The sequence below is a fragment of the Bubalus bubalis genome, chromosome 9 (assembly GCF_019923935.1).
Source record: "Bubalus bubalis isolate 160015118507 breed Murrah chromosome 9, NDDB_SH_1, whole genome shotgun sequence".
NCBI lineage: Eukaryota > Metazoa > Chordata > Mammalia > Artiodactyla > Bovidae > Bubalus > Bubalus bubalis.
Window position 1 is genome coordinate 85,475,828 of NC_059165.1, and position 27,190 is coordinate 85,503,017.

Genomic DNA, 27,190 nt, shown 5'->3' on the forward strand with positions numbered 1-27,190 from the left:
TGTCCCTACACTTTATCTGTTTATGAATCAATAAATTGGGGCATAATAACTTCTGCAACATTTTTTTTCTATGAAGAGAAAAGAAGTAAACTTAACTTATAAAGTCATTTTGATCGACAGCCTAAGTCATCATTTTGATAATCCTTTCAAACTCTATCCATAACTTCCAGGTCATCACCGGTTTTCGCATTTCCCCCATGAGTGTGTGTTCCTGGTGTGGCTAAGCATCTGTCTTTGGCCTGGCACAAAGCCACAGCAGAGCTGCACCAACTTTCATAGTTGCTTTCCCACCTCTGAAATTTGTCTTGATTTTCTCAATTCACTAAACTGTCATTAGAAATTTCTTTTGAGAAGATCATCATGGATAAAATCAAGTTAATTCACTTAGTGGCTCCCTGAGAGTAAAATACTTGAAATACACATGGGGTAATTTCAGTCACTACAGAGAAACAGGAAGCAACCTGCTGTTTCTCAGCAGACCCACTGTTCCCCCTTCTGCTCAAGCTGCGCCCGCGTCTACTGTCACACTGTGTTGGATGCCGCGTCTAGGAAGGGCATTCAATGGAGCCAAGAAATTAGGCATATGCTAAGTCAGCTGGCTATTCAAGTAGAGAGTAATGTTCTCTTCGATCAAACTCTCCTTAAAAGGAGAATTGCCATGACTCTATCAGCGCAAGAAAGACAATTGAGTGTCTACAGATTTTATTTTACAAACACTTTTTTTGTCTGGTGTTTTCAACAGAATTTGCTCTAACTAGTTACTTTTTCTACCTTAAAATTCGTTATACCCCCTTCATTAAATATGTGACTGGAGAGCACAGACGAATGGTGCTCATTAATTTGATCTGATTCCTGTTAGATTTGTATGAGCAGATAGATGGGTAACCCTTCAACCCCGAATCTAAAGTCACTAAATTACTGATAAAAAAAAAAAGCCTTTGACCTTACCAAATGAAGATGATATGAGTCTTGACATCATCTTCAGAAACTTAAAATTATCAGCTAGCAGAAAATTAAAATTATCAAAGCTCTAACTGAGTTACCTTTTAGGTACTTAACATTTTAAAGTACATTATGTATATTTTCAAATACACGCAAGTATACAAAGTAGCTTAATAGATTCCCAGGCATCAGTCCTAAGTACTGGTTATTTAAGTTCTAGGGTTTAAAGGCTACACTGAAAATGACCATCTTTATTGCTCATTTGTTTTACTGAAAGATAGTTTAAGGCAAGAAAAGCAGATGCCATGTAACAAGCGCGTGCTCACCAACACACTGATTCCACTGGTAATGCTGAATATATCCTTGCGGGCAGCCACACCTGTAGCCTCCCAGGATGTTCTGGCAGCCATGCTGGCACCTATGGTTTCCGTCACATTCATCAACATCTGTAAAAACAAGCCCGGCAAGATTTTCCTCACCTTTCTTCTATTATTCTTAAATGTACTCCAAACACAACACGGGGTAACTATTATCAGAGGAACAAACAAACAAGACACACTGAGGGGCTGTGATTTTTTCCAAGGCACATGGTTATTACGTCAGTGGTGGTATAGTGAATGGCTCTGAGATAAGAAACCACATCATTCTCAGGCTATCCACCAGCCATGCCACGTCAGTGCTCTAAATAATATCTTAATTTCAGCAAATCAGCCACAGCAACCACAAATGTTGTGCATTTTGGATGGATTAACTACATATGGTATGATTTATTTGGTAAATGATATAAATATATTTGCATCACATATTCCAGTAAGTTCAAAAGTGATTGACATGTTAATTCTCATTTTCGGGAAAATACAAGCATTACAGAAATACCTAAAGAATTATAATGGTTGGGAATGCAAAAAATTTTATTACTATTTGAGATTAATTAGATGCAAGTTTAAAGTATTTAAATACATTATTTTTAGACATGATATAGTATTATGACACATATGGAATAATTTCTTTGTTCATACATGCATACTCTTCTGGAATGACAACTGAGGCTTTGAAATTTACCAATAAAAAGAGAAATGAAATTGGCATGTCTGATATATGTGTAACAAATTTTATATGGATAATTAATAAATTGTATCTTATGTAGATAGTCACAAGCTGAACTCACACATGGCAACCAGCTGTACGCTCAGAATACTTTCAAAGTCTCAATGACTTCAAATACAAAATATTAAAATAGAAATTTTTCAGTTGAATTTTTTTTGGTTGAAGATTAGATACATGTAAAAGTCCTGTAGTTCTCAGACTATATTAAAACCTCTAAATATATTTCTAGAGTTCAAAATCATGTATTCCTAAGAATAGTTAATTCAAGGGTGACTAAAATCAATAAAGATGTAAATTGAACTAGTATATAAAAATATAAAGGGGAAGTACATGCTCTCAGAACCTCTGGCATGAGTATTTTGTAAAAGCTACCAATCGTAGTATATTTATCTCATATGCTAGAACTTGCAATGAAAATACTGAAGAACAATATTTTATTGGCCAAGGGCAAATTCTTATTTTATTCCCACTTAAATTTTCCCTTGGATTTAACAGGAAATATCTTTTGTGATGAACACTTTATAGGAAACACTCTTTATAGAAAAGACAGTGAACTGGGACTCTCAGACAAATAAAACCGCCATCAGTTTCCCCCAGCGCTTTCTGTTCTTCTGCCCAGTTCCCTACAACTTGTTCTTTGTCTTACACTTAACATTTATACATTTTACATTCAAGTATCATGGAACAGACATCAGATTTTTTTCTGGTTTACTCATATACTACTGCAGCTAAATTAGGTACAGGAATTCATTTTCAGTTAAATTCTTTTTTTAGATCAGTAACTAGGTAAACAGTTATTTCAGAAGCCCATGTGTACTCACAGAATTTTTGTTTCATCACATTAAGGTTTTCCTCTGTCCCCAAAATTATATATGAACATTTATAAACAAAAAAAAATCAACTTCTGGGTTTTACTTTGTTAATCTTTGTTGTTTGAGATGATCTCAATTTCTCATTGAGTGGCTTAGCCATTAAAACAGTTTGCTGTATTAGAATAAGAATATATGGAATTTAGAAAGATGGTAACAATAACCCTGTGTACGAGACAGCAAAAGAGACACTGATGTATAGAACTGTCTTATGGACTCTGTTGGAGAGGGAGAGGGTGAAGATTTGGGAGAATGGCATTGAAACATGTATAATATCATGTATGAAACGAGTTGCCAGTCCAGGTTCAATGCACGATACTGGATGCTTGGGGCTGGTGCACTGGGACGACCCAGAGGGATGGTATGGGGAGGGAGGAGGGAGGAGGGTTCAGGATGGGGAACACATGTATACCTGTGGCGGATCCATTTCGATATTTGGCAAAACTAATACAATATTGTAAAGTTTAAAAATAAAATGAAATTAAAAAAATAAAAATAAAAAAAATAAATAAAATAAAAAATAAATCCAGGAAAAAAAAAAAAGAATAAGAATATTTAAATAAATAAATTCACCTTCACAGTTCAGTCCAGTAGCATCAAGAGAGAACCCTCTTTGGCATTCGCAGCTGAAACTTCCAGGGGTGTTTTGACAGATTCCCTTTGCTCCACAAAGTGAGGGCTGGGACCCACATTCATTGTTGTCTAGCAGAGGACAAAAGGGAAAGAGTGTCAGGCTTTCCAATTATTTTTTTTTTTTTAATAAAAAAACATGTCTTTATTACATATTACCTCTGTAGCATTTTATTTTTTTTTTTATTTATTTTATTTTATTTTATTTTATTTTTAAACTTTACATAACTGTATTAGATTTGCCAAATATCAAAATGAATCCGCCACAGGTATACATGTGTTCCCCATCCTGAACCCTCCTCCCTCCTCCCTCCCCATTCCATCCCTCTGGGTCGTCCCAGTGCACCAGCCCCAAGCATCCAGTATCGTGCATCGAACCTGGACTGGCAACTCATTTCATACATGATATTTTACATGTTTCAATGCCATTCTCCCAAATCTTCCCACCCTCTCCCTCTCCAATTATTATAGGATTTCCAATTATTATAGGATTCAAATTTTACTACATGAAGTAAAAAGTAAGGTATGAAAGCCTAAGTTTCACAATGTGAAAACAGAGTTTACAGAAAAGTATGCCACTATTCATGGTCATATTAAAGACAAAAATGTTTAGAAAGAAGTGTATTTCAAGAGATTGAAAACCAGAGCATATTTTGGATCAATTGAGGACATGGTTTTTAGATTGCACAGACTGAAAGTTAAGGTTAAGACCTGTGTGTCTTCTGACATTAAAAAATCCCAACATGTTCATTAGCATGCTTTAAATTATAGTGAGCCTTTTACTCATGTTTTATCTGAGCACACATTATAGTTAGAATGCAATATAAAGGCGCTGCTTGGAATACACCTACTGTGCATGTGCTTGGACTACACAGGACTACTATGCTTGGATATTGTTCTTGTGAAAAAATAAATTATTAACAACATTTTAAAACCACTAATTATGAGGGACTGATTTTAATGTACGTACTACCATTTTTAACTACAGTTTTAGGCTTCTACTAGTAGTGTGCAGAACTTCCCTTTTGTAGTTTTGTCTTACCAATACAAGCAGTGTGATGCTGTGTGAAACCAGGTGGACATTTACAGGTAAAACCTCCCAGAGTGTTGACACACAGGAACTGGCAATTGTGCTGTTTGGTTTGACATTCATCAAGGTCTGCAATGAAAGACAAGCCAATGAAAATCTGAGCAGAGTTATCTGGCTATGCTTCCCTTCTCATGAAGCCACAGAGAGGTGTGCATGTTCTACCAGGAGTATTTTGTGTAGATTTTTGTTGGAAGCTTTATAGATTTCCATATGCATAAGGCAAGGAGGTTTTTTTTTTCACATACTTAAGCAGTGTAAATACTATGAGCTACTAAGACAGGACGGCTAAGGTGATATATAACAAAAATTTTTTTAAAACAAAAAGCTGAAAGGATGAATTATAGTGATGTTCATGAACTGTTTTCAAAGCTAGTATTCAAAGGTTAAAATACTTGTATTTGATGCACCATTGAGTACATGGCTGGCTACTTAATCCTATTAAGTGAAAGTGAAAATTGCTCAGTTGTGTCTGACGCTTTGCGACCCTATGGACTATACAGTCCATGGAATTCTCCAGGTCAAAACACTGGAGTGGGTAGCCTTTCCCTTCTTCAAGGGATTTTCCTGTCCCAGGGATCAAACCCGGGTCTTCTGTATTGCAGGCAGATTCTTTACCATCTGAGTCACAAGGGAAGCCACAGTAAAAAGTGAGGCACATGGCCTGATCCCCGATAAGCTGATTTTGAATCTGAAAAAAAGGAGAGGGTCACACATATAGACTCTTCATCACCTTTGCAGGTCTTCCCGTCCTCCTGCAGGACATAGCCCCGGGGACACGAGCACTGGTAACTCCCCTCTGTGTTCTTGCAGATAAAGTTGCAGGGTTTTGGGGACTGCGAACATTCGTCGAGATCTGAGTAAAAGTGATGTGAGGATTAAATTACTGGTTAGAAGGAACGACCAGTCTCTTTCCTCCCTCCATATTCTCACTGTTTTCCTCTTCAACTTAAAATGGAAAATAGCCAGAGAGAAACGAGGCACAGAACAATTTTCTCTAAGGTAATTTACTGGTTTAACTTTGTCAGGCGATTCTTGGACAAGTAATGAAATATCCAGACAACTGGGTTCAAAAAAAGACACTAGATTTTTTAGATTGGTGTTCTTCAGTTTACAGTTTGAGAATCATAAACCTGAAGGTTAGAGTTTCTTCTCTTTGACATGCGGATGTGGCGGATGTTCTCCCCACTTCCCCAGGAATTGTTTGGCATCACAGATTGTGCGGGAGACCTTCCACTTCGCCTTCCAGCTGCAGTCCTTACCTTGGTCCACCCTGTTCTCGGGCCCAGGAGGCTGAACTGCACACAGACACCATTAGCAGACCCTCCTGCCCCCTGTCTTCAGTCTGGTCCTTAGTTCTTTGATTCCCTTCTCACAAGATGGGTTGAGGCTGACTGAGTCATGGGGTTAGAGGTCACGGGTGCTCTAAAGGCAGGCCTCTGGGAACAATTTTCTCCATCTTCTAGGTTTCAGTAATCCTTCCCTCTTATCTTTGGCCCAGAGGTGGAACAGCCCCAGAACTCAGCACTAGTCCTAGCATTTTCTGCTCACACCTTTATACACTGTCCTTTTGTTAAAAAAAAACAAGTCTCCTTAAACTGTCCTCATTTCAATACGCCACCTTTTTTCTGCTAGGACTCTGACAGCAAACCATCTCCACTTCCCCCATAAAAGACATTGATTGATGCCCAAAGAATGTTAAAAGCTCATGACTGATAGCCTAGTTTCTATTACTATCTTGCCCAAACAAGTGAGTTGAATGCTTACTAAGATTTAGGTTGGTTCTTCTTAACCTCTTCCTGCCAGATGTGCTTGTTATCAAAACAAGTTGATATTAAGCTGATGAACTATGAAGGAGAAAAGATTTTTTTTCTTTAATGAAAACTAAATATTTTGGAAAGACTCAATAGCGGCAAGCTACCACCCCTTCCTTGGATGAAACAGTAAAATAAATTAGAAAAAGAGATTGTAAAAGTGTAGAAGGTTTTCTGTATTGAGATTGCTTTGCAACTGGAAATTTTAGATGATGCTTAATTGGTATATTTTATGCAAAAATAACTGCAACGAGAAACAAGCAAAAAGCATTCTCTCCATATGCAAAAACATACTTTCACAATCAAGTCCTGGTCTTTCATTTAAAAAAATGACAAAACAAACGTGCCTCTATACATTTTAAACTAAATGTAAAATGTTGAAAGTATATTTTTTTAAGTAATTTTAATGTTTCCCTAACTTTACAGACTTTTTGATAAATCTAATAGTTCTATGTCTCACATTACTAGACAAGGCCTTGGACAACTCCAGTGATATTAAGAACCGCACTAATGAAAGGAATAGCATCACTTTAGCAAAATGTACAATCCAAACGCCATAATAAAGATATTCTATCGACAGTAAAGGACTTGTAGAAAACAGCAGTTAACAACTACTCAGACGCAGAGACGCCTTGTCTTTCCTTACCTACGCACGAGGTTCCGCTGATGTCTGTGGTGTAGCCAACCTTACAGAAACACCGGAAGGAGCCCATGGTGTTGATGCACTGACCACTGGTGCAGAGGTGTGGCATGACTTTACATTCATCAATGTCTGTGCACCAGAAACCCCAAGGCAAGAACAAGCACAAGTCAACACAGATGCACGAATAAAACCGGTTAGAAACTAAAAGAAATTAAGGAATCGACAGATAACCAAAATCCAATGTTCATAACTGTGCTGGGGTACTTTTTCATCATTCAACAGAGTGGCAACATAGAAGGAAGAAATAATGAAAGAATCTGAAGTGATAGGAAGAGACAAACATAAGGAAGGCTATGCTGAAAGCCCCTCTGGAGTCTATTTGTTCTGCAATCTAAGCATGAATTTTTTGGGGGGACTCTATCAATAGAAAGCTACCCTTCTGAAGTTCCACTAATTTGGAATTAGTGATGGTATTCCATGGATTGGCTTTAAATTCAATTGCATTAGATCCTAAGAAAGGGTTTCATTAGCAATGTAATCAAGCGTAAGATCTAGAATCTGTATAGTAATAGAGGAAAATGTTATTTTTAGGACATTAGCATATTGGTTGTACCAAAAAACCTGGAAACTATTAATCATGTGTGAGTCGTGCTGGTTTGTAAATAAGCTGCAAACAGAATGAGTTCCTGTGCACAAACAAAGAAGCAACCTTTACTTAAATGAAGCACGCATAGCTTGTGGGTTGCAGATGGCCTCTGGGGTCAGACAGATACATTCCATTCCTTGTTCCAGCCTTTAAAAAGGCTGTGATCTTGGGGACATTTATTTATCGTTACTTAAGCTTCATGCTTCAGTTTCTGTCTGCTAAAATAGGAATAATTAAGAGATTCTATCTCTTAGATTTGATACGAAGATTATGCCTCTTAAAGCTGTGGAAGCATTAGTGAAAAGCATATACGACCACACACATACACACATATATTTTAGCCATTATCCTATTTCCTTCAAATTAATGTGAATTAACATGCACTGTGTTGATAACATGCATGGATTTCCTCCACTCCTTACCTCTTCCATCAGTGGTATAGCCTGGGCCATGAGGACATATCTTTTTGTACTGCGCAGTTCCAGGGAGTGGGCAGAGCTCACACTGATGACCCCAGCCTCGCCCCCCGTCGCAGCAGCATTCTGACTTTGTGACAAGGTTACGGCTGCTGGATGCCATCTGACACATGGTCTGCAACACCTCTGCAAAGCAGAGGCCCTGGCGATTGTCTGAAATGACAATGTAGTTAAAAAGCACAAGTGTCAAGGGACTGACACTTCGTTATCTGGGTCTTCACATTAAAAAGGACAATCAATGTTTTCCTTCATAACAATACTTTAAAAAAAAATCAATTTATTTTGGTGGTGCTGGGTCTTAGTTGTAGCATACAGAATCTTTAGCTGCCACATGTGGACTCTCAGTTGTGGCATGTGGGATCTAGTTCCTCAGCCAGGGATTGAACCTGGGCCCCCTGCAACTGGCAGGGAGAAGTCTTAGCCACTGGACCACCAGGGAAATTCCATAGCAATACCTTTTTAAAGGTTAAATATTCTTTTATGTGAAGAGTCACATTGCTTAAGACAATGGTTAGAAAGTTCTGTTGGAGGTTCATTTCACAGTGCTCTTTAGCAACAGTTTATTAAATTTAATAACTGATACTAAAGAAACAGAGGTGAGTTTTTTCTTCTTTTCCTCAGCAGCTAAGTGACAGCAAACTACCATTCCTATAGAATCCAACTGAAAGGAAAAATCAAAGAAAAATACTTCCCTTTAAGTAAGCAAATGAGAACAGGATTTGTTTTTGAAAAGCAAATTCTGGACTATGTTATCATCTTGGTACGTATTCAATCTAATCTCCTATATTTTAGACATCTAAAAGACTGTTTAAACATTGGATTAAGTAGTTTTTTAAATTATTATAAATAAAGGGACTTCACTGATATAAGTTGGCAAAGAGATCTTTAATGGGGTTTTAAGAACCATCCTAATGAACTGTTAGTAATATGGACAGAAAACTACACTTTCTATGTAGGTCAGCTTTTCTATTTCCTAATGAAGATCTAGATTGAAGATAATAATAAACAAAATGTGTTTTCATGACTAATAATTTCCTAGGATTTGAAGTAGATGACATCATTCTGAGAATAATCTGATGTAGTTGAAATGTGCTGCTTTTGCATCAAAGCCCATGAGGAGTACTATTTCTCTGTTTGCCTTAAATTTGACTACTTCATACTTTTACACCTGCTCATAATTAACTAAATGGTTTATGATATATGCATTTTATCATTAAAATGCCTGAGACTTATATTTTCCACAAGAAAATGTTTTGTAAAACACTTTTCTGTATCATAAAATAAAAATTAACTCTCACTGCATTTTGGAAATGTGGCATTTTCTTTAATATCATTAATATAGCAAAACTTACCTCACATAGCAAATATTTTCTTTTGGAATTAAATCATTTCCTGATGTAAGTTTTACTAGAGTCACATTTTCCATACAGCTTAATTAATCTTAATTTTGGAAAGACTACTTAAGATGGTTATTTACATTAAGCATGGATGTACGTACTACACACACGTGTACAAATACATCATTTTAATAGATGTCTATTTTCAGGAAGAGGTACATGGATTACTCAGATTGGGGGATCTATTTTGCAGACAAGGATATATATATATATAGAACTCTTCTGTGATTACATCACAAAACACATGCTTTATTCACCAAGTAAAATATACTCTTTTTATCAACTTACCAAGGCACTCAGTGCCAGAAGAGCTGGACTGAAAGCCTTCATTACACTCACATCTATAGCTCCCAATAGTGTTAACACAACGCCCGTTTTCACAGATTCCTGGTTTGGTCCTGCATTCATTTTCATCTTTAGAAAAACAAATAATATGAGTCATGAATAGACTGTAAAGTTTATCATTTACAAACATTTATCTTCTAATGGTTTATATCTTGCCTAAAACTTCTTCATCAAAATACTAATATGATAGAATACTAATTTATTATATTTAAATTTATAGTATTATATTAAAAATATTACATTAAAAAAATATTACATTTAAATTTATCATATTTAAATTTATCTTATCCTCTTGCCTGGAAAGTCCCATGGACAGAGGAGCCTGGTAAGCTACAGTCCATGAGGTTGCAAAGAGTTGGACATGACTGAGCTACTTTACTTACTTACATCCTTCCAAGATAGGTTCTAGGTGAACAAAGTGTTCCCCCCTACCCTCAGCCGCTTTTCTCTTTCTCTCTTCCTCTTTTCAGGGAAGAGGTGATGCTTGATGGAAAATTGGAAAAGTGGCTCCATAAAGGATTACTGACCGGGAGAAAGAACTTTGGGAAAGAAGATACCAATTCATGTGACATGAGAGAGAGGCTGAGGGCTGAGCAGTGGCAGGTGTTAGGGAGAGGTGGAGAGCAGGGTGAAGGGCACTCAGGCCAGGGATAAAGGACAAGCTCCTTCACTGACTTGAGTGAAAATCACAGGAGCCATGCAGGGTGTTAGGGCAGCTAGAGGAAGAAGGAATTTAGATAGTACTGCTCTTTTGGTTTCTGACAAATAAATGTATCAGAACAAAACTGTTACATTAAAATTCCCACATCTTTACTTGTATTTATTTGACATTTTGTAAATTTTGTTTGAGGTATGTTTCAAATCAATGTTGTCAGAGGCATGAGAGCTCATGACAAATCCCTTTGATGAATTTCTCCTTTCATCTTTATGCTTTTTAATCTTTAATTTATTAATATTTATTTTGCATGCACTTGCTTTTTATCAACATTTGCCTTGGATATCTTGTTCCACCCCTTTATCTTCCATCTATCTCACATTTTGATTTGGTACATGTCTTGTAAAAAGTACCAAGCTGCACTTTTAAAAGAATATTTAAAAGTACATTTGCCTTTTAACCAGAAATTTAAGCTGTTTCTATCTATGGTGATTACTGATATGTTTGGAGTCTTGTCACTTTATACTGTTTAATATTTATCAGGCTACTTGTCCCCTTCTCTCAATATTTCTTCAGTTCAGTTCAGTCGCTCAGTCGTGTCCAACTCTTTGCGACCCCATGAATTGCAGCACGCCAGGCCTCCCTGTCCATCACCAATTCCCGGAGTTCACTCAGACTCACGTCCATCAAGTCAGTGATGCCATCCAGCCATCTCATTCTCTGTCGTCCCCTTCTCCTCCTGCCCTCAATCCCTCCCAGCATCAGACTCTTTTCCAATGAGTCAACTCTTCGCATGAGGTGGCCAAAGTATTGGAGTTTCAGCTTTAGCATCATTCCTTCCAAAGAAATCCCAGGGCTGAGCTCCTTCAGAATGGACTGGTTGGATCTCCTTGCTGTCCAAGGGACTCTCAAGAGTCTTCTCCAACACCACAGTTCAAAAGCATCAATTCTTCGGCGCTCAGCTTTCTTCACAGTCCAACGCTCACATCCATACATGACCACAGGAAAAACCATAGCCTTGACTAGACGAACCTTTGTTGGCAAAGTAATGTCTCTGCTTTTGAATATGCTATCTAGGTTGGTCATAACTTTCCTTCCAAGGAGTAAGCGTCTTTTAATTTCATGGCTGCAATCACCATCTGCAGTGATTTTGGAGCCCCCAAAAAACAAAGTCTGACACTGTTTCCACTGTTTCCCCATCTGTTTCCCATGAAGTGATGGGACCGGATGCCGTGACCTTCGTTTTCTCAGGTTAGTCTAATTTTTTCTCTGCGCTACTGTCATCCCCAACTCATGTCTAGAAGCTGTGAGCTTCTGTTCTTCCAGTGGTAGCCATGAGACAACTTCAACACACACTGTTAATCAACATTTTTCTATTAACATCAAGAAGTATCTGTTTCAATAGCTTCTGGCCATAGCAAGTATCCTTGGCATGAGTTTACTCATTTCTTCTCTCTCCTTGTGCTACCTGCCATGCTGACATGGTCTAGAAATTTTGATTTGTTGTATTTGTTTTATGGAACACCAGCATTTATTTAAACCATATAATCAGGGTTACTGGTTTCTTGGCTTATCATTGCTTCCTCTTGAATTAACTTTAAAAAATATTGGAGGATACAGTTTGGATATGATATAGAGGGCATGTGGGTGATAAGTATTCTAAAACACATTTCCGACAATGTGATATTTTTGTTTTATCACTAGATTGAATATAAAGTTTTAGTTCAAAATTATTTTACCTTAGAATACCCTGAAAACATTGCTTCTCCACTGTTTTCTTTTACCCACTGTTAACTGCCACTTGTAGGAAATCTGGTTTTGCTCCCTGGGAAGCTTTAAGAATTCTCACTTTGCTCCTAGTGTTCTGACACTATGTTTTTTCTTGTTAAAGGTATTTTTTTCTTTTAGGAAACTTTCTACATACATTTTAAAGTATATACAAAAGTACTAAATTAATTTATGGATTTAAAAAATTGTAGTGTTTCTTGTTTCTAGAATATGAGGGTTTAAGTCTGTCTTCTTGATCTAATCCTATCCTAATGCTGTTATCTTCATTTTGATTAGTGTTTCAGTTGTCTCCTTTGAATTCAAAGTGCATAACAGAAATGTATCTAAAAAGATCTGATTGCTACAAATCTTACATTTATTTTCTTTCTTTTTAAAAAATTTTTCCTGACAATGCAAACAAATGTTGGAAAATTTCTCTTGAGCATAAGATTTTCCAAGTTGCTACAGAAATCAATTAATGATAGACAAGATTAATAATATTTTACCTTCCACATATATTGTATTAGGAACTTAACAGATTCTTGTAGTTTTTGATCTCTTTGGCTATTTGCACAGAAAACAATACACTGTATTTTCCACTGTGATAACTAAAGTTCATATGTTTCTGACTGGGGGTAGGAGCGTTAAGCGAGCAGCCATTATCCCACACAGCCTTACCTACACAGCCTTCTCCGTCAGGCCTGCGGGCCATCCCAGGCGGGCAGATGCACATGAAGGTGCCAATCAGATTCTTGCACATCATGCCCCTAGATTCACAGTCATGCAGCCCTTCAGCACATTCATCCAGGTCTAGAGAATATGTGCAATAGGAAAAACAGAAAAATAACACAAATTCGTGAACAGGCTATCATTCATGAGTATTTTGAAATCATACTTTTGGTCTTCTGGCTTTTAACATGTAATCTTCTTATGCAACAGAGAAAGGAGGAGCCCAGTCTCAACTGTTGGCTATATTCTAGAGTTATAAAAATTTCAGCACTGGTCCTCAAGATAAGAAGTTTAGGGAAGGGCTATCTTTGTTTTAGTAAGAGCTCAAGAATGTGACATCTTTATTTTTGACTTGACTGGACAGACTATCAAGTATCTTGTTACCTAGATACGGAAATCTACCAGCAATGCTGCAAAGAATACATTTCTGCACAGCTCTACAAGAAGACAGCTGAGAGCTACAAAGTCATTAAAATATATTGCTGGCATCACAAATAATGAGCTGACTCCCTCCTGGTCTGGGGCCTTACCTTTGCACATCTTCTGGTCTTCCCTGAGGGCATAGCCAATTGGGCATGTGCATTCATAGGACCCGAAGGTGTTCATGCAGCGGAAAGCACACAGCAGTGGGTTCTGGGCACACTCATTGATATCTGATCAAGGAAACAGACAGGCATGCGCTCAGCCTAGAGTTCTAATTACTCGCTTAAATAAACACTGATGTATTTATTTGGCAGTCACACAGAAAGTAATAGGATAACAGAACTTCCGTTTCTGGTAAGGAGAACTGGGCACCTAACTCATCCTCCAACAAATAACAACTATAAACTCTGAAATAGGAAAAACAGAAAAATAAGACAAATTCATGAACAGGCTATCGTTGAGTATTTTGAAGTCATACTTTTGGTCTTCTGGCTCTTAACATGTAATCTTCTTATGCAACAGAGAAAGGAGGTATTTTGTATTTATCTGAAATAAATACAAAAACAACACCTGAAGTGGTTTCTAGCAGTGCATTAAAACTCAGTAAACACCTGGCAAAGTAGAGGTGCTCAGTTTTTTTGTTTTTTTTTTTTCCTCCTGTGGATCATATCAGTCCTGGCACAGTAGCATCTGGCAGCTAAATCTCCAATAGGAACTCTCTGAGCTTCTGTCCCGAGAAATCAGGGGAGGGAGCCTTGGGGCAACCAAGGCTGCTGAAAAGTGTGGAGGAATCCCAGAAATGAGAGGGCCAGAGGGGGAGAAATACCTTTTTCATTTTTTTTGCATAAACTCAGCACAAGTTGCTGACTTAACCATGCCACGTGTGGGCCAAAATCAAAGAAGCTAACCACTAAGCTTTAAAGAGAAGAATTTAAATGTGAACCACTGTCTTCCACAGGCCTGACAGTCCACTTTATGTAAATTAACTGCCTGCTAAAACAAAGGCATCAATATTCTCTGAAATAATGTAACTGATTCCTGAAGGTATCAGTCACAATACCCAGCACATAATCCAAAATTAACCAACAGACTGAGGAACCAGGAAAATGTGACCTAATCTCAAGGGAATAAATAAGCAATAGATGCCAATTCTGAGAGGGGGGAGATGCTGAATTATCAGACAAGGGCTACAGAGTAGCTTTAGTAACTATGCTCATTGTGGTAAAGGAACATATGTTTGTGATGAATATAATCATCAGTAGAACATAAGAACAATATAAAAAAAAAAGCTGAGGCATTAAAAACGCTTTCCATATCAAGAAGAAATAATAGTAAAGTATCACTTGCCTTCACAATTCATCATGGGCCCTGGCTCAAAGCCCTCATTGCAATTGCATTCGAAACTCCCAATAACATTGGTGCACGTCCCATTTCCACATGGGTTGCCGATTGAACATTCATCAGTATCTGAAAAAGAATAAGAAAGTGACACAAACTGTGGAGGTTTTAGTTTAATAAAAGTATGCCCAGGAAAATCCATCTGGCCTTCACAGGCCTGACAGTCCACTTTATGTAAATTTACTGCCTGCTAAAACAAAGGCATCAATATTCTCTGAAATAATGTAACTGATTCCTGAAGGTATCAGTCACAATACCCAGCACATAATCCAAAATTCACAGGTGTCCCAGATCTGTGCAGGGCACACACGACTCTTGCACCCCCCACCCTTGGTCATGGCTGGCCAGCCTTTGTGCAGGGCAGAGAACCCTGAGGGTCAAGTGTGAAATGCTCTGAACTTTCAGACAGCTGTGCTTGCCCTAAAAAAAAATATCACAAACCCAGGGAGGTATGTGATCTTCTGCTACAAGAGCAGAAGTGGAAAGTCATAAAGTAAAATAGACCTCTTTCCCAGTTAGTGGTTTTGGCAGCTGTAAAGCTCTAGACACATCAGAGTTTGTATATCTGGTTGAAGGCAGAGATTGGGCAACTCGCTCCATCTTCAAATAAACCCATGTTGCTGGAAAATGTAGAATGGGAGAAGAAAAAGCAGTTATGGCTACTTATCTTGGCTTTGTAAATCCCACTGCCACCCAGAGTGCCTGAGAGACCTTTTGCTGAATATAAGAAAGAAAAAAACCTTACAAGTGTGAAATGTGGCACTAACTCAGCACTTACCCACACAGCGCACTCCAGTGTAATCAAGGTTGTAACCCATTGGACATTCACAGCGAAAAGACCCGTCTGTGTTGATACACTGACCGTTTGAACAAATGCCTGGACTCTCAAGACATTCATTAACATCTAAAATACAGAATCATCCATGAACTTTCTTATATATAAAGATATGCCAAAACTGCATGTATCTATTCAAAAGAGACTTAAAAGCGTTAAAACATATGAGCATTTCTTTTATCAGAGAAACATGTATTTCATATGTCACAACACAGTCTTATGATGTAGTGCATATGATATACAATAAATATCATATATGTGCATTAAATGCAATACAATATATGTTATACAGTAAAAACAGCATGATTATAAAACAAATGTACAATATTGTATTTACATGAGACTATGAAAATAAAATATATTAAACCACACCTTCACGGGTATCATGAAGACTAGGAACAGTTCCGTGGCCATAGGGACACAAATCCTGGAATGCCACTACAGAGAAAAAGACAAATTCCCAATTATCAAAGAGTCATAACCATCAGAAAACTTAAGAACTGATTAATGATATACATAAAATTAGACTTATTTTTCCTCTACAAAGCTATTTTTAGTAAGAGTCTTTATTTTTGTAATTTACTTTAAAAGCACCACTGAGCATATTTAGAGAAGGTCACCTGAGCTTGGGGTGGCCACCTATGGGTACCACTCAGGGTGTCTGATTCTGTCTGCTTGCTCATTTAATTCTGGGCAGCCAAAGAGCCACATTCACTCCAGTATTCTTGCCTGGAGAATTCCATGGACAGAAGAGCCTGGTGGAATACAGTCTACAGAGACGCAAAGAGTCGGATATGACTGAGCAACTAACAGAGCATTCTCTGCCCATTACACACAGAAGCCACCTCTGACCTAGAGACCAGGCCAGTTCCGAGCCTGCTGGGAACAATTGTACTGTTCAGCTATGCTAATAAAATCTGTGAGGCTCGTCATCTCTTCTTGCAAATGGCTACTGTGCTAACTCAGCCTCCCAGAATTTGCTATAAGATTCTGGGAGCCCCAGCCTGTGATACAATACCCATGTGGGACTCCTGCAGCAAGCTGGCATGTAATTTTCACCCCCTCCTTGGATCTACTGCCCTTCACCCTTCAAATTCATTCCTTTCAAAGCAAGTAATACTAACGTTGGGGGAAGCAATGAAATAATGGGGTAACATCCTGCATTTACACATTCTGAATATGAAAGCTGAAAGAAGTTCCTGACTACGGAGATCATTGAACCATGAAGGTCTATAAATGAGGGGATGTTTTCATCTTCAAAACATTCATAAGTTACAGGGTCCCACTTGAGTTCTGCTAAGACAGTCCAAAACTAGTACAAAGCGGCTTTTTTATTTCACTACTCTTACCTTCATCATCTTTGGGACATAGCTCACAGGGGTCCCCCCAGCCCTCTCCTGGCATCTTACTACAGCAGCATTTTGCCTTTGTGGTGTTGAAAGCTTTGGGTACAGAACACTTTCCATTTTCAAAGTTTGTGAAACAGAAGCTCTGGCGAGTATCTAATCAAGAAAGCAAACATCACAGACCTCCTTACTGGTCATTTAAAAAGATGGAGTAATTTACACATAATTCTGTTACTGATAGAACATTTCTCATGGGTTGAACATGTGATGCAGATTATATTCACGGTTAAAAGACAGGCCTGGAAATTCTTAATTGCTGATATCATTTGCCAGTTTAAGTCGACCACTCTATAAAACTGCATTTAATTATGTATCTTAATAATGTGCTTCAGAAATTTGAGAAATTATGCTCAATATTAAAATGATTTCCATGTCTTCTTTACTCACTGTTACATTACAGCCTAACAAAATAAACCTAGGTAGCTTTCAGTAAGTTATGTCATATCGGAAGCAACTCATCACCAATGTACAGAAAAATCTATGCCAACAATAAAATGAAAATGATCAAATAAGACAATCATTTTTCTTTTAGTATGGAATTTTTAAAAAAATGTAGAAACAGAGAGAATAATTTGAAGCACCTTAAAAATTGTCCAGTGCATATACACTCGGGACCTTATGTTGTAAACTTACAGATGATACATCTGCCAGAGACACATATTTTTAGTGACAAGCACTGCATCATGGCTTCCTGCCTAGCTCTGAAGTTTGAGGGCTGATGATGACAGAGAAATCATTTCAAAACTTACCGAAGCACCTCCGTCCATTATCAGACAATACAAACCCAGGGGGACAGATGCACTGGAAGCCCCCAGGAGTATTGGTGCAGGAACCAAAAAGACAGATGTTGGGATCTTCATCACACTCATTTATATCTGCAGATCAGCAAGATAATTTACTGATTTAATCAATTCAATACACTGCTTAATATGTGAAAATAATTTGTCCACATTGTACAGTTCACTAGCCATTGGATATTCAATGTGAAACAATATATTACATTGTCTATATGATTAATTATGTTTAAAATAAACTGTTACTGCTTCAAAAGTCAAAGGTTATATCCAGTTTCAATGATCCATATGACCCAGACTTTTAAGTCGGTCTCCAGTTCTCTGGACTTGACTCCTAGGAGGTGTCTGCATGTCTGCCTGCAGGCCTGAGAGGACCACTTCCATGTCTCAGGGGCATCGCATCCTCAGCACTGGTCCTCTTCTCTGATGCCCCTTGCCCTCCAATCCACACTGGGGAGCTGGAGTCACATTCTTTCCTCTCCTTAATTGTTCAACTTTCATAATCAAGCAATATGTAGCCTCCTCATTTACACTCAAACTCAGCATCATTTGCCACCTGGATTATCACGTCTCCCAACTAGGGAGACGTGCTTCACTTCCTTCTCCCCACTCCATACCACCACCAGGGTCTGCTTTCTAAAACATGTACCTATTTGAGAATCTGTGCCTACAGAACCAGGGAGCTTAGACGTTGGGATGAGAAGTTTATCATTTCCACCTTACCTCAGAATGATCCCTTGAAACAGGCAAGGATTCCTTACCAGTGATATCTGGCCCCTTTGCACTGGAAGTGCTTATTTAATGGGTGGTTTTTAACTAAATGAATGAACACTACATGATTCCAGGCACATTAGAACATAAGTCCAACGGGGACATCATGTGTCTGTCTAGATCACTGCTGCACCCTCAGCATGGGTCTAGCTCAGGGTCTGGCACATACTGCGTTCTCAATTTATATTGGCAGAATTTTAGTGAGTCGTATCACTTGCTTTCTAAAAGAACCTGCAGTTCTCTGTGCCGCCTGCAGGACTAAGAGCCATCTTCTGAGCCGGCCACCAATGCCCCTTACCACATTTGTTCTGCCTCTGTTTTCAAGCTGCCTCTCTGTTCCATTTCCCTTTTTGATTAGTCAATTCATCAAACTCAGGGACACCTCAAATGTCGCCAATCCTTATGCTAGGCTTCCTGACCTGCTCTCCTTTCACCACCACCATCATTATTCACAGCCTCCTACTGCGACCTACATCCTGAACAGACCCCAGTGCAGTGTCTGTGGCATTGGATTGTAAGGGCAGCTTTACAACATGGAGTGATTTACAAAATCTGTCTTTTCTCTTAGGCAGGTAAAGAGGTAACCTCTTTAGGTTACCTACTTACTGGCAAAAGCTGCATTTTTGTATTTCCAGCATCTAAAAGGTGCTGCATGTCTATAGTAATGTCTATGGAATGTCAGAATGGATGTGTGTGTGTGTGTGTGTGTGTGTGCGCGCGCGCGCATACAGTTCGTGGTAGGAAGCATTTCATCTAGAAAAACTGGTAGAAGAGATTGTAGGCTGAAAGAAATAGTCTTACAGTGAAGTAAGTTAATTGAAAACATGTTTTTAAGACATGCGAAATAGTGGTGGGTGTTTATCAGTGAATAAAGAAAATAAAATACTCCCGAGGTTAAAAAACATCTAATTGAATCACAGATTGTTTTTTCACCAAGATAAAAGGTAGCCAAGTCTTTCTGATACAAAGAGGCACAAGTATTTTTATTTCTCTCCTAATGGCTCACACACTACTATTATGCTTATTCCATAAAGAGATGGATCACAGAGATGATGAAGATTAAGTATAAACAAAGAAGATGAAAGAAAAGATCTTAAACTCTTCAAGAAAGTTTTTGTTAAGATGCTTCTAGTGTTATTATTATTTTTAAATATTAAAAACACTAGAAAATCTTACAATGAACTATACTAATCAGACAAAAATGGGGAAAAGATATAAACACAAAATTAGAATGACTAGGGATACCCATTATTTGTAATTATATGATCTGAAAAATAATTAGTTTACTATGTAAACTGTTTCCTTAGGTTCTGTCTATATAAGTCCCTTGAATGTGAACAGAAGAGCAATACAGAATTTAAGAAACTGAGTAATTCAAAGGCAAAAAAACTCTCAGCAATCATTTCATGTTAGAAGAATCACACTAAGATGCTGGTGCTTCTGAATTTCAACAAGACTGTTAAAAATAATTTGTACAAAAGTGAAATAAAGTAACTGTAAAAAGGTCAGTCTTCATCATGCCCACCAGGCAATTCTGGGACTCACTTTTGATGTGGTTACAAGATTCCTTGTATGCTGGGAGGGTTTCCACAGAGAAACATCTGTTATGACAAATGGATTAATATTTTCTGTTTTGACATGCGGCTTTCCCAAGGAAAAAAAAATGTCTCACAGCATTGTCAAGATTTTCTGCTTCACATTTCTAGGACTCTAGACACCTTTAATAGCTGTTTTAAAATTGGGTGCCAAAGATTACAATTTTTGTAGACACTCTTTAAATTCAGTAGAAGGTCTCTATTGACATTTGGAAAAAAGATTAGAGTGCACTGAAAATTCTTTGACTAGTATAAGATTTCTGTTAATGAAAAAATCCCACATTCTCAATTTTTTATTCCCACCATTCCACCTTCAAATCATTTCTGATGGTTCAATAAAACAGATGTAGGCAGCTAGGCGTTTAACTCCCTCAGTCAGCATGCTTACAGTGGTTTAGATTTAACATATATCCACAGAATAAGTACTAGGTCTCATTATCCTAAACGGTTCACGGACTCAAACATCAGCCTTACCGATGCAGTTCTCGCTTTTTACTTCATACCCTGGGGGACAGATACATCTGAAAGACCCCTCCAAATTCTGACAGGTGCCAGGAGAACAAGAGCCGGGCAGGGCAACACACTCATTAGTATCTTTAAAGAGAAACAAGGAAAAAAAAAATGACTAACAGATGACATCATTGTTGCCAAATGACAGTAACACGAATTCAACTCAAGCCCTCTGATCTGCCAGGTCACTCTGGGGCAATATGCCCTCAGAGATTTTTGACAAACTGAGGATTACTCATTTGGCAAGAGGCTAATTGTCCTTTGTCTACTTTAATTGAGACACAGATAGCCTCGTGCTCTGTCCCAATCAAAACACTGCATACAATTCCAAATTTTTGGTTTGTACCTTTTACCAAAATTTCCCATGAAACTTATCTTGATCCATGTACCTCAGATGACCAAATGAAATGCAAATGAGTCCCAAAGTTGGTGGTGCTGAAGGTGGGGGGAGTCACATCATTATTTTACAAAACAAAACAACACAAAGACTTTCATTTTATTATTTGTTGTTTAGATACTTACCTATACAGTTCTTGCCATCTGGAGTAAGCTCATAACCTTCATTACATAAACACTTGAAGGAGCCAACTTCATTAAAACACCGTCCATTTCTACACACCTGACCAAAAAAGGAACTGCACTCGTCTATGTCTGTAAGTGAATAACAGTTAGCTTTTCAGAGAGAGCTCTCACACATATTTTGTATCACAAGTTGCAACTTAAAAACATATTTATTGGTAGACATTTACAGAGACCCTACATTACAATCCCTCATCAACAGAGAAAAATGTTATATGTCATAAGGATCAGGTGACTAATAATGTCACATAGACCTCTCCTGTTGGTTTAAGCTTTCCATTCTTTCCAACCAAAAAAACAGCTCTTTTCCTGGATATAAGAGGACACATGGATTTAACTGGATTGTCCAGTTTGTAGAGAACTGTATCTGGAGATAAGCTGACTGTATTCAAAGGACAAATAACAAAGCATATAAAATATAGAAAAATCAATTTTGTGAAAAACACTCTAGAATTGCTGACATGTTTTGCTTACAAAAAACAGAATCTGAAAAAACATGTTCTTAACTGTTAGGTTTTCGGTTAAGCTTAGGGATGAGTAATTTTTTGTTCGTTTACAGATCATACTTCAATCAGAGCCATATCTGTAGCTTTCCTTCTCCTCAGCTGTATCAAGGGTCTGAGAAGCTAAAGACAACAAGATGGTAGAATAAAATGTTCAATCAGGTCTGAATTTTCCACAGTTGAAGAATTTTGAAAACCCAGGAAAATTAAGGAATATATATTGGAATAAATTAGGAGGTGCGTTTGACTGGTGATGGTTCCATAAAAGCAGGAAGCCTGAGTTACTTTCCCATTAACTCATGGGATTATGTGACTTAAGAGATGTTGTGTTGGAAAGCACCACTATAGAGTCTGTGTGCTGTGCTTAGTCGCTCAGTCGTGTTCTGACTCTTTGCCTCCCCATGGACTGTAGCCCACCAGGCTCCTCTGTCCATGGCATTCTCCAGGCAAGAATACTGGAGTGGGTCACCATGCCCTCCTCCAGGGACTCTTTCCAACCCAGAGATCTAACCAAGGTCTTCTTCATTGCAGGTGGATTCTTTACCATCTGAGCCACCAGGAAAGCACTATAGAGTCTGGCACATGGTAAATGAAATATCATTAATGCTTTTCGTTGTATCTTTTAATAACTTCTCCACCAACTACAGGATGCTCTTCCTCCTCCTCCAGTCACTTTCAATTTTTATTTCAACCACTGTCTGTTAGAGGCAAAGACTAAAATTCTGTGCCATGTAGAGAAGACAGTTTTATTTTCCACTGAAAATTAAATAGGCTTCTGCGGCTGGTTCAGAAACCTAGTCACCATGCTTTCTTCCTGTGGGAAAAGGCAGCCCTGGCTTCAAGAGCTGACTGAAAACAGTTTCAAGACACAATATGTTTCTAAGTTGGAGACTGTCCGTGTTTGAATATAAATCAAGAATGGATTATATGAAATACTTGTAATAAACCTGAAACCATAAGAGGTCTGCCTTTGATACCATCTAAGTGGTAAAAATAACCCAAAATCATAAATCAGGCCCAATAGTTTACTATCATCTGCATGGCCTTTACCCTTGAATCTATTTGACTGACCTAAGTACTAAACCTAGCAGACTGTCTCATGATTCAGTTCAGTTCAGTAGCTCAGTTGTGTCCGACTCTCTGTGATCAAAGCATGCCAGGCCTCCCTATCCATCACCAACTCCTGGAGTCTACTCATACTCATGTCCATCAAGTCGGTGATGCCATCCAGCCATCTCATCCACTGTCATCCCCTTCTCCTCCTGCCCCCAATCCCTCCCAGCATCAGGGTCTTTTCCAATGAGTCAACTCTTTGCATGAGGTGGCCAAAGTATTGGAGTTTCAGCTTTAGCATCAGTCCTTCCAATGAATACCCAGGACTGATCTCCTTTAGAATGGACTGGCTGGATCTCCTTGCAGTCCAAGGGACTCTCAAGAGTCTTCTCCAACACCACAGTTCAAAAGCATCAAATTCTTCAGCACTCAGCTTTCTTCACAGTCCAACTCTCACATCCATACATGACCACTGGAAAAACCATAGCCTTGACTAGACAGACCTTTGTTGGCAAAGTAATGTCTCTGCTTTTGAATATGCTATCTAGGTTGGTCATAACTTTCCTTCCAAGGAGTAAGCGTCTTTTAATTTCATGGCTGCAGTCACCATCTGCAGTGATTTGGGATTACTGGAGGCAGTACTGTGACTTCAGTTAACCAGAAGTTAGTCAATGACATTACATGTCTTATGGCACATGCTCACAATTTGAATAATAAAAATTTATTCATTCTTTGCCTTTATTCTGTGTTTAGGATATTCTGTAGACATGAAAGAGAAGCAATAAAGGACCGAGTACTTACCCATGCAATCATTATTATGAGTGAGTGCAAAGCCTGGGTAGCAAAGACAGTTATAGGATCCAACGGTGTTTTTACAAGTTCCATTTCCACATGGATGCCGCTCACACTCATCAACATCTACGAAGAAACATTGGCTCAAAGGAATTCAGTTTTTAACCAGAAAAATGTAGCCTATTAAACTTTTAGATTTTTTTTTTAACTACTGGCTTACTTAGATTTTTCTCATTCAATACTACGAACCCACATTTATTTAAGGAAAGTAAGTCAGAGGTAGAGAAAACTCTAAGGTAGAAAATTATTAAGAAAAATTGGCACTTGATAACTTACAGCAACATATAAGATTCAGAAAAGAACTGGAATAATAAGCAAGCGAGATTAACCTACATTTCCTTAGTGAGTTTTTTTAATGAATAAGTTTGCTTTTCAATTATGAGGAAATAAATCTTTTGAAACACTGGAACAATTTGTTCTATTAAGCATTATAAATGCTTCCCCAGAAATGTTCATATCTTAATTTGATTAGCACAACAAAGGTAAACTTTAACTTCCTAAACTTTATGAATCAGTAGACTCTAAATTGAAGAAGTCTATTAGAGCTCAATGTTATTAGCCTTCAAAAACATGGAATTAATATTTAGAAAGGTCACAGTCATATAAAGGAGGAGACTCCCTAGACTATGAATTCCAGGCTGCTAAAACTCTTTCATTGTGAAACAAAAGGGGGGTATTATTGTTCCTTCGGAAAGAAGCTTTGTTTAAGAGAGATATTACCAAGGAGTCTAGCTGATTTTCATTATGGGTGAATTGTTAAAACTGAGGACAGATTTTCTCCATATGAATTTCTGAATCATAAATATCATATATATATATATATATATATTTTTTTTTTTTTTTTTAGCAAATCATATCCTCTTTCTCAGAGAGAGCAGCCAGGAGAAACATATAAGCTAGCCATCTCAGACAGTTCATGCAAATAGGGCCACATCCTCCATGTGTCCTTCGCACAAGCGTTCCCTAGAGAATTTCTCCTGCGACCACAGAAGATGTCTGCAGGGGATCTCTTAGGAGGCACTGGAAGAATGGAGACATTCTCCAGGGGGTGCTCGTGTACAGATATGCCATGCTGCTGCTGCTGCTGCTGCGTCGCATGAGTCGTGTCTGACTCTGTGCGACCCCATAGACGGCAGCCCACCAGGCTCCCCCATCCCTGGGATTCTCCAGGCAAGAACACTGGAGTGGGCTGCCATTTCCTCCTCCAATGCATGAAAGTGAAAAGTGAAAATGAAGTCGCTCAGTCGTATCCGACTCTTCACGACTGACCCCATGCCACAAAGGAATCTAATTCTGCCGTTCTACTGTATTAAAGTCTGTACAATTCAAAACGATAGTGTATCTTGAATTCCAAAAGAGTAGACGCACAACTTCAGCTTGTTCTACACTGAGAAGTGCTAATTATAAATAGTCAACTTTTAAATTTAATTTTCCTCCTGCAAGTGCAGAGTGCTTCAGTGGAGATGAGCCAGTGGCTGACATCAGTTTAAGGAGTTAAGCTGAGTTCCAAGGTGAGTTCCGAAGTTAAGCTGAGTTCCAAAAGCCCCTCTGCTTTTGAAATCTTATTAATCATCAGCTCAGCAAGTACTTACCGAACACAATTATTGCTTTACTAACCATCACATTAGCTACTGTGCTGGGGCTTTTCAAAGTTTCACCATCTTTGCTTCTAAAACCTGGTTTTAAGAGTTGAAACAGCCAAGCAAGCAGATATATCTCATATGTTCAGTGATTTGGGGGAAAGAAGCATATGTGTGTGTGTATGTGTTCATTTCAACCCTGTTACCCTTACTGCTCCCTTGCATTCTAGCATTCCAAAAGGCTTTTCTGAGTGGAACTGTGCCTGTGTGCTAAGTCTCTTGAGTCATGCCCACCTCTTTGTGACCCTATGGACTGTGGCCTGCCAGGCTCCTCTGTCCATGGGGATTCTCCAGGCAAGAACACTGGAGTTGGTTGCCATTCCCTCCCTCCAGGGGATCTTCCTGACCCAGGGATCAAACCTGCATCTCTTATAGCTCCTGCATTGAGAGGTGGGTTCTTTACCACTAGCACCACCTGGGAAGCCCCTTGAGTGGGAACAAAGAGGGGTAAATGGAGAGCTGGTAGCATGGCGATTTCCATGTAACACTGTCTGAAAGCTCAGGTTAATAAGCATGTGAAAGCCATCTGGGGAAGAAAGCTGTTACCACTAAACCCAAGAACATATTGTGGTGTGTCCTGCTTGCAAATTTTACATTGACTAAAACCATAAACAGTTTCACATAGCTCATTTTTTGTTAAGACTGTTCCTGACAGAGACAGGGTAGTTACTTGTGGCGGGTGACCAAATGGTAATCTCTTCTGGAGTCTCAGCTCCACGACACCGCCTGGAAATAATGTTTTCCTTCTTACCCATGCACATCGTCTGGTCCTGAGAAGCCTTAAAGCCATTGTGGCAGATGCACTGGTAACTTCCTTGTAAATCCACACATAGGCCATGACTGCAAACATTAGGAATTTCTAAACACTCGTTGCGATCTAACACAAAAAAATAAAACACATGTTACACGTGTCTGATCTTTATTAAGATTCCTTCATTTTTTCCCACAGGCATTGTTTCTATAGCCTGCTAGTAATTACTACAGATAGGCTGAAAATGAACCATAACAAGAGTTGAATAAAAATAAGGCAAGGCTTTAAAGCATACAAGCCTCTTTTTAAAAAATTTTAAATGATGCGATCTTTTTACACATTGATTGGTATATCTCAAGGACATTATTTTTAGTTTCAATTCTAGGAAAAATCCATTGAGAGACTTCTTTTCCTAACAAAAGAATCTAAAAGATATGGTGAAATAGATTCAATATAAATGAATAGATTTACTTGGAAAAGCTCCTCAAAATTATATTTGAAAATAGCTTTTTTTTGATAGGAGAGCATAAGCAGTTTTTTAGTGCAGGAACTAAGTATACAGAATGTGGTGAAAGTAGTGGAAGTATTGGTCACTCAGTTGTGTCCAATTTTTTGCAATTTCATGGACTGTAGCCCACCAGGCTTTTCTGTCCATGGAATTCTCCAGGCAAGAATACGGGAGTGGGTTGCCATTCCCTCCTCCAAGGGATCCTCCCTATCTAGAGACTGAACCCAGGTCTCCTGCATTGCAGGCGGATTCTTTACCATCTGAGCTACCACAGAGGCCTACAATGGTGTTCAGCATCAAAGAATGAGTCATTCTCTTCTTACCTACGCAGGCTCCGTTGGGTGAAAGTTTGAAACCTGCAGCGCACTCGCAGCGGTAGCTGCCTGGGCTGTTGATGCAGTCTGCATTTCGCTGGCACAGGTTATCGCCATTGCTGCACTCATCGATATCTGGAAGAGCAACAAT

General features: G+C 38.5%; 1 protein-coding gene across 1 annotated transcript in view; it reads right to left on the reverse strand.

Moving 5' to 3' along the window:
* The window catches only part of FBN2 (fibrillin 2), a 225,342-nt gene that overhangs the window by 8,925 nt on the left and 189,227 nt on the right, over nt 1-27,190 (reverse strand). The window contains exons 44-62 of the mRNA XM_045166621.1: nt 27,049-27,174; nt 26,218-26,343; nt 23,776-23,892; nt 21,362-21,490; nt 20,804-20,923; nt 17,919-18,044; nt 17,113-17,265; nt 16,136-16,201; nt 15,707-15,832; nt 14,878-14,997; nt 13,638-13,760; nt 13,057-13,188; nt 9,900-10,025; nt 8,161-8,367; nt 7,096-7,221; nt 5,369-5,491; nt 4,591-4,707; nt 3,492-3,620; nt 1,269-1,388 (exon numbers count right to left, since the gene is read on the reverse strand). Of these exons, the coding sequence (XP_045022556.1) occupies nt 1,269-1,388; nt 3,492-3,620; nt 4,591-4,707; nt 5,369-5,491; nt 7,096-7,221; nt 8,161-8,367; nt 9,900-10,025; nt 13,057-13,188; nt 13,638-13,760; nt 14,878-14,997; nt 15,707-15,832; nt 16,136-16,201; nt 17,113-17,265; nt 17,919-18,044; nt 20,804-20,923; nt 21,362-21,490; nt 23,776-23,892; nt 26,218-26,343; nt 27,049-27,174 (2,412 nt within the window). The remainder of the gene's footprint in view (nt 1-1,268; nt 1,389-3,491; nt 3,621-4,590; nt 4,708-5,368; nt 5,492-7,095; nt 7,222-8,160; nt 8,368-9,899; nt 10,026-13,056; nt 13,189-13,637; nt 13,761-14,877; nt 14,998-15,706; nt 15,833-16,135; nt 16,202-17,112; nt 17,266-17,918; nt 18,045-20,803; nt 20,924-21,361; nt 21,491-23,775; nt 23,893-26,217; nt 26,344-27,048; nt 27,175-27,190) is intronic.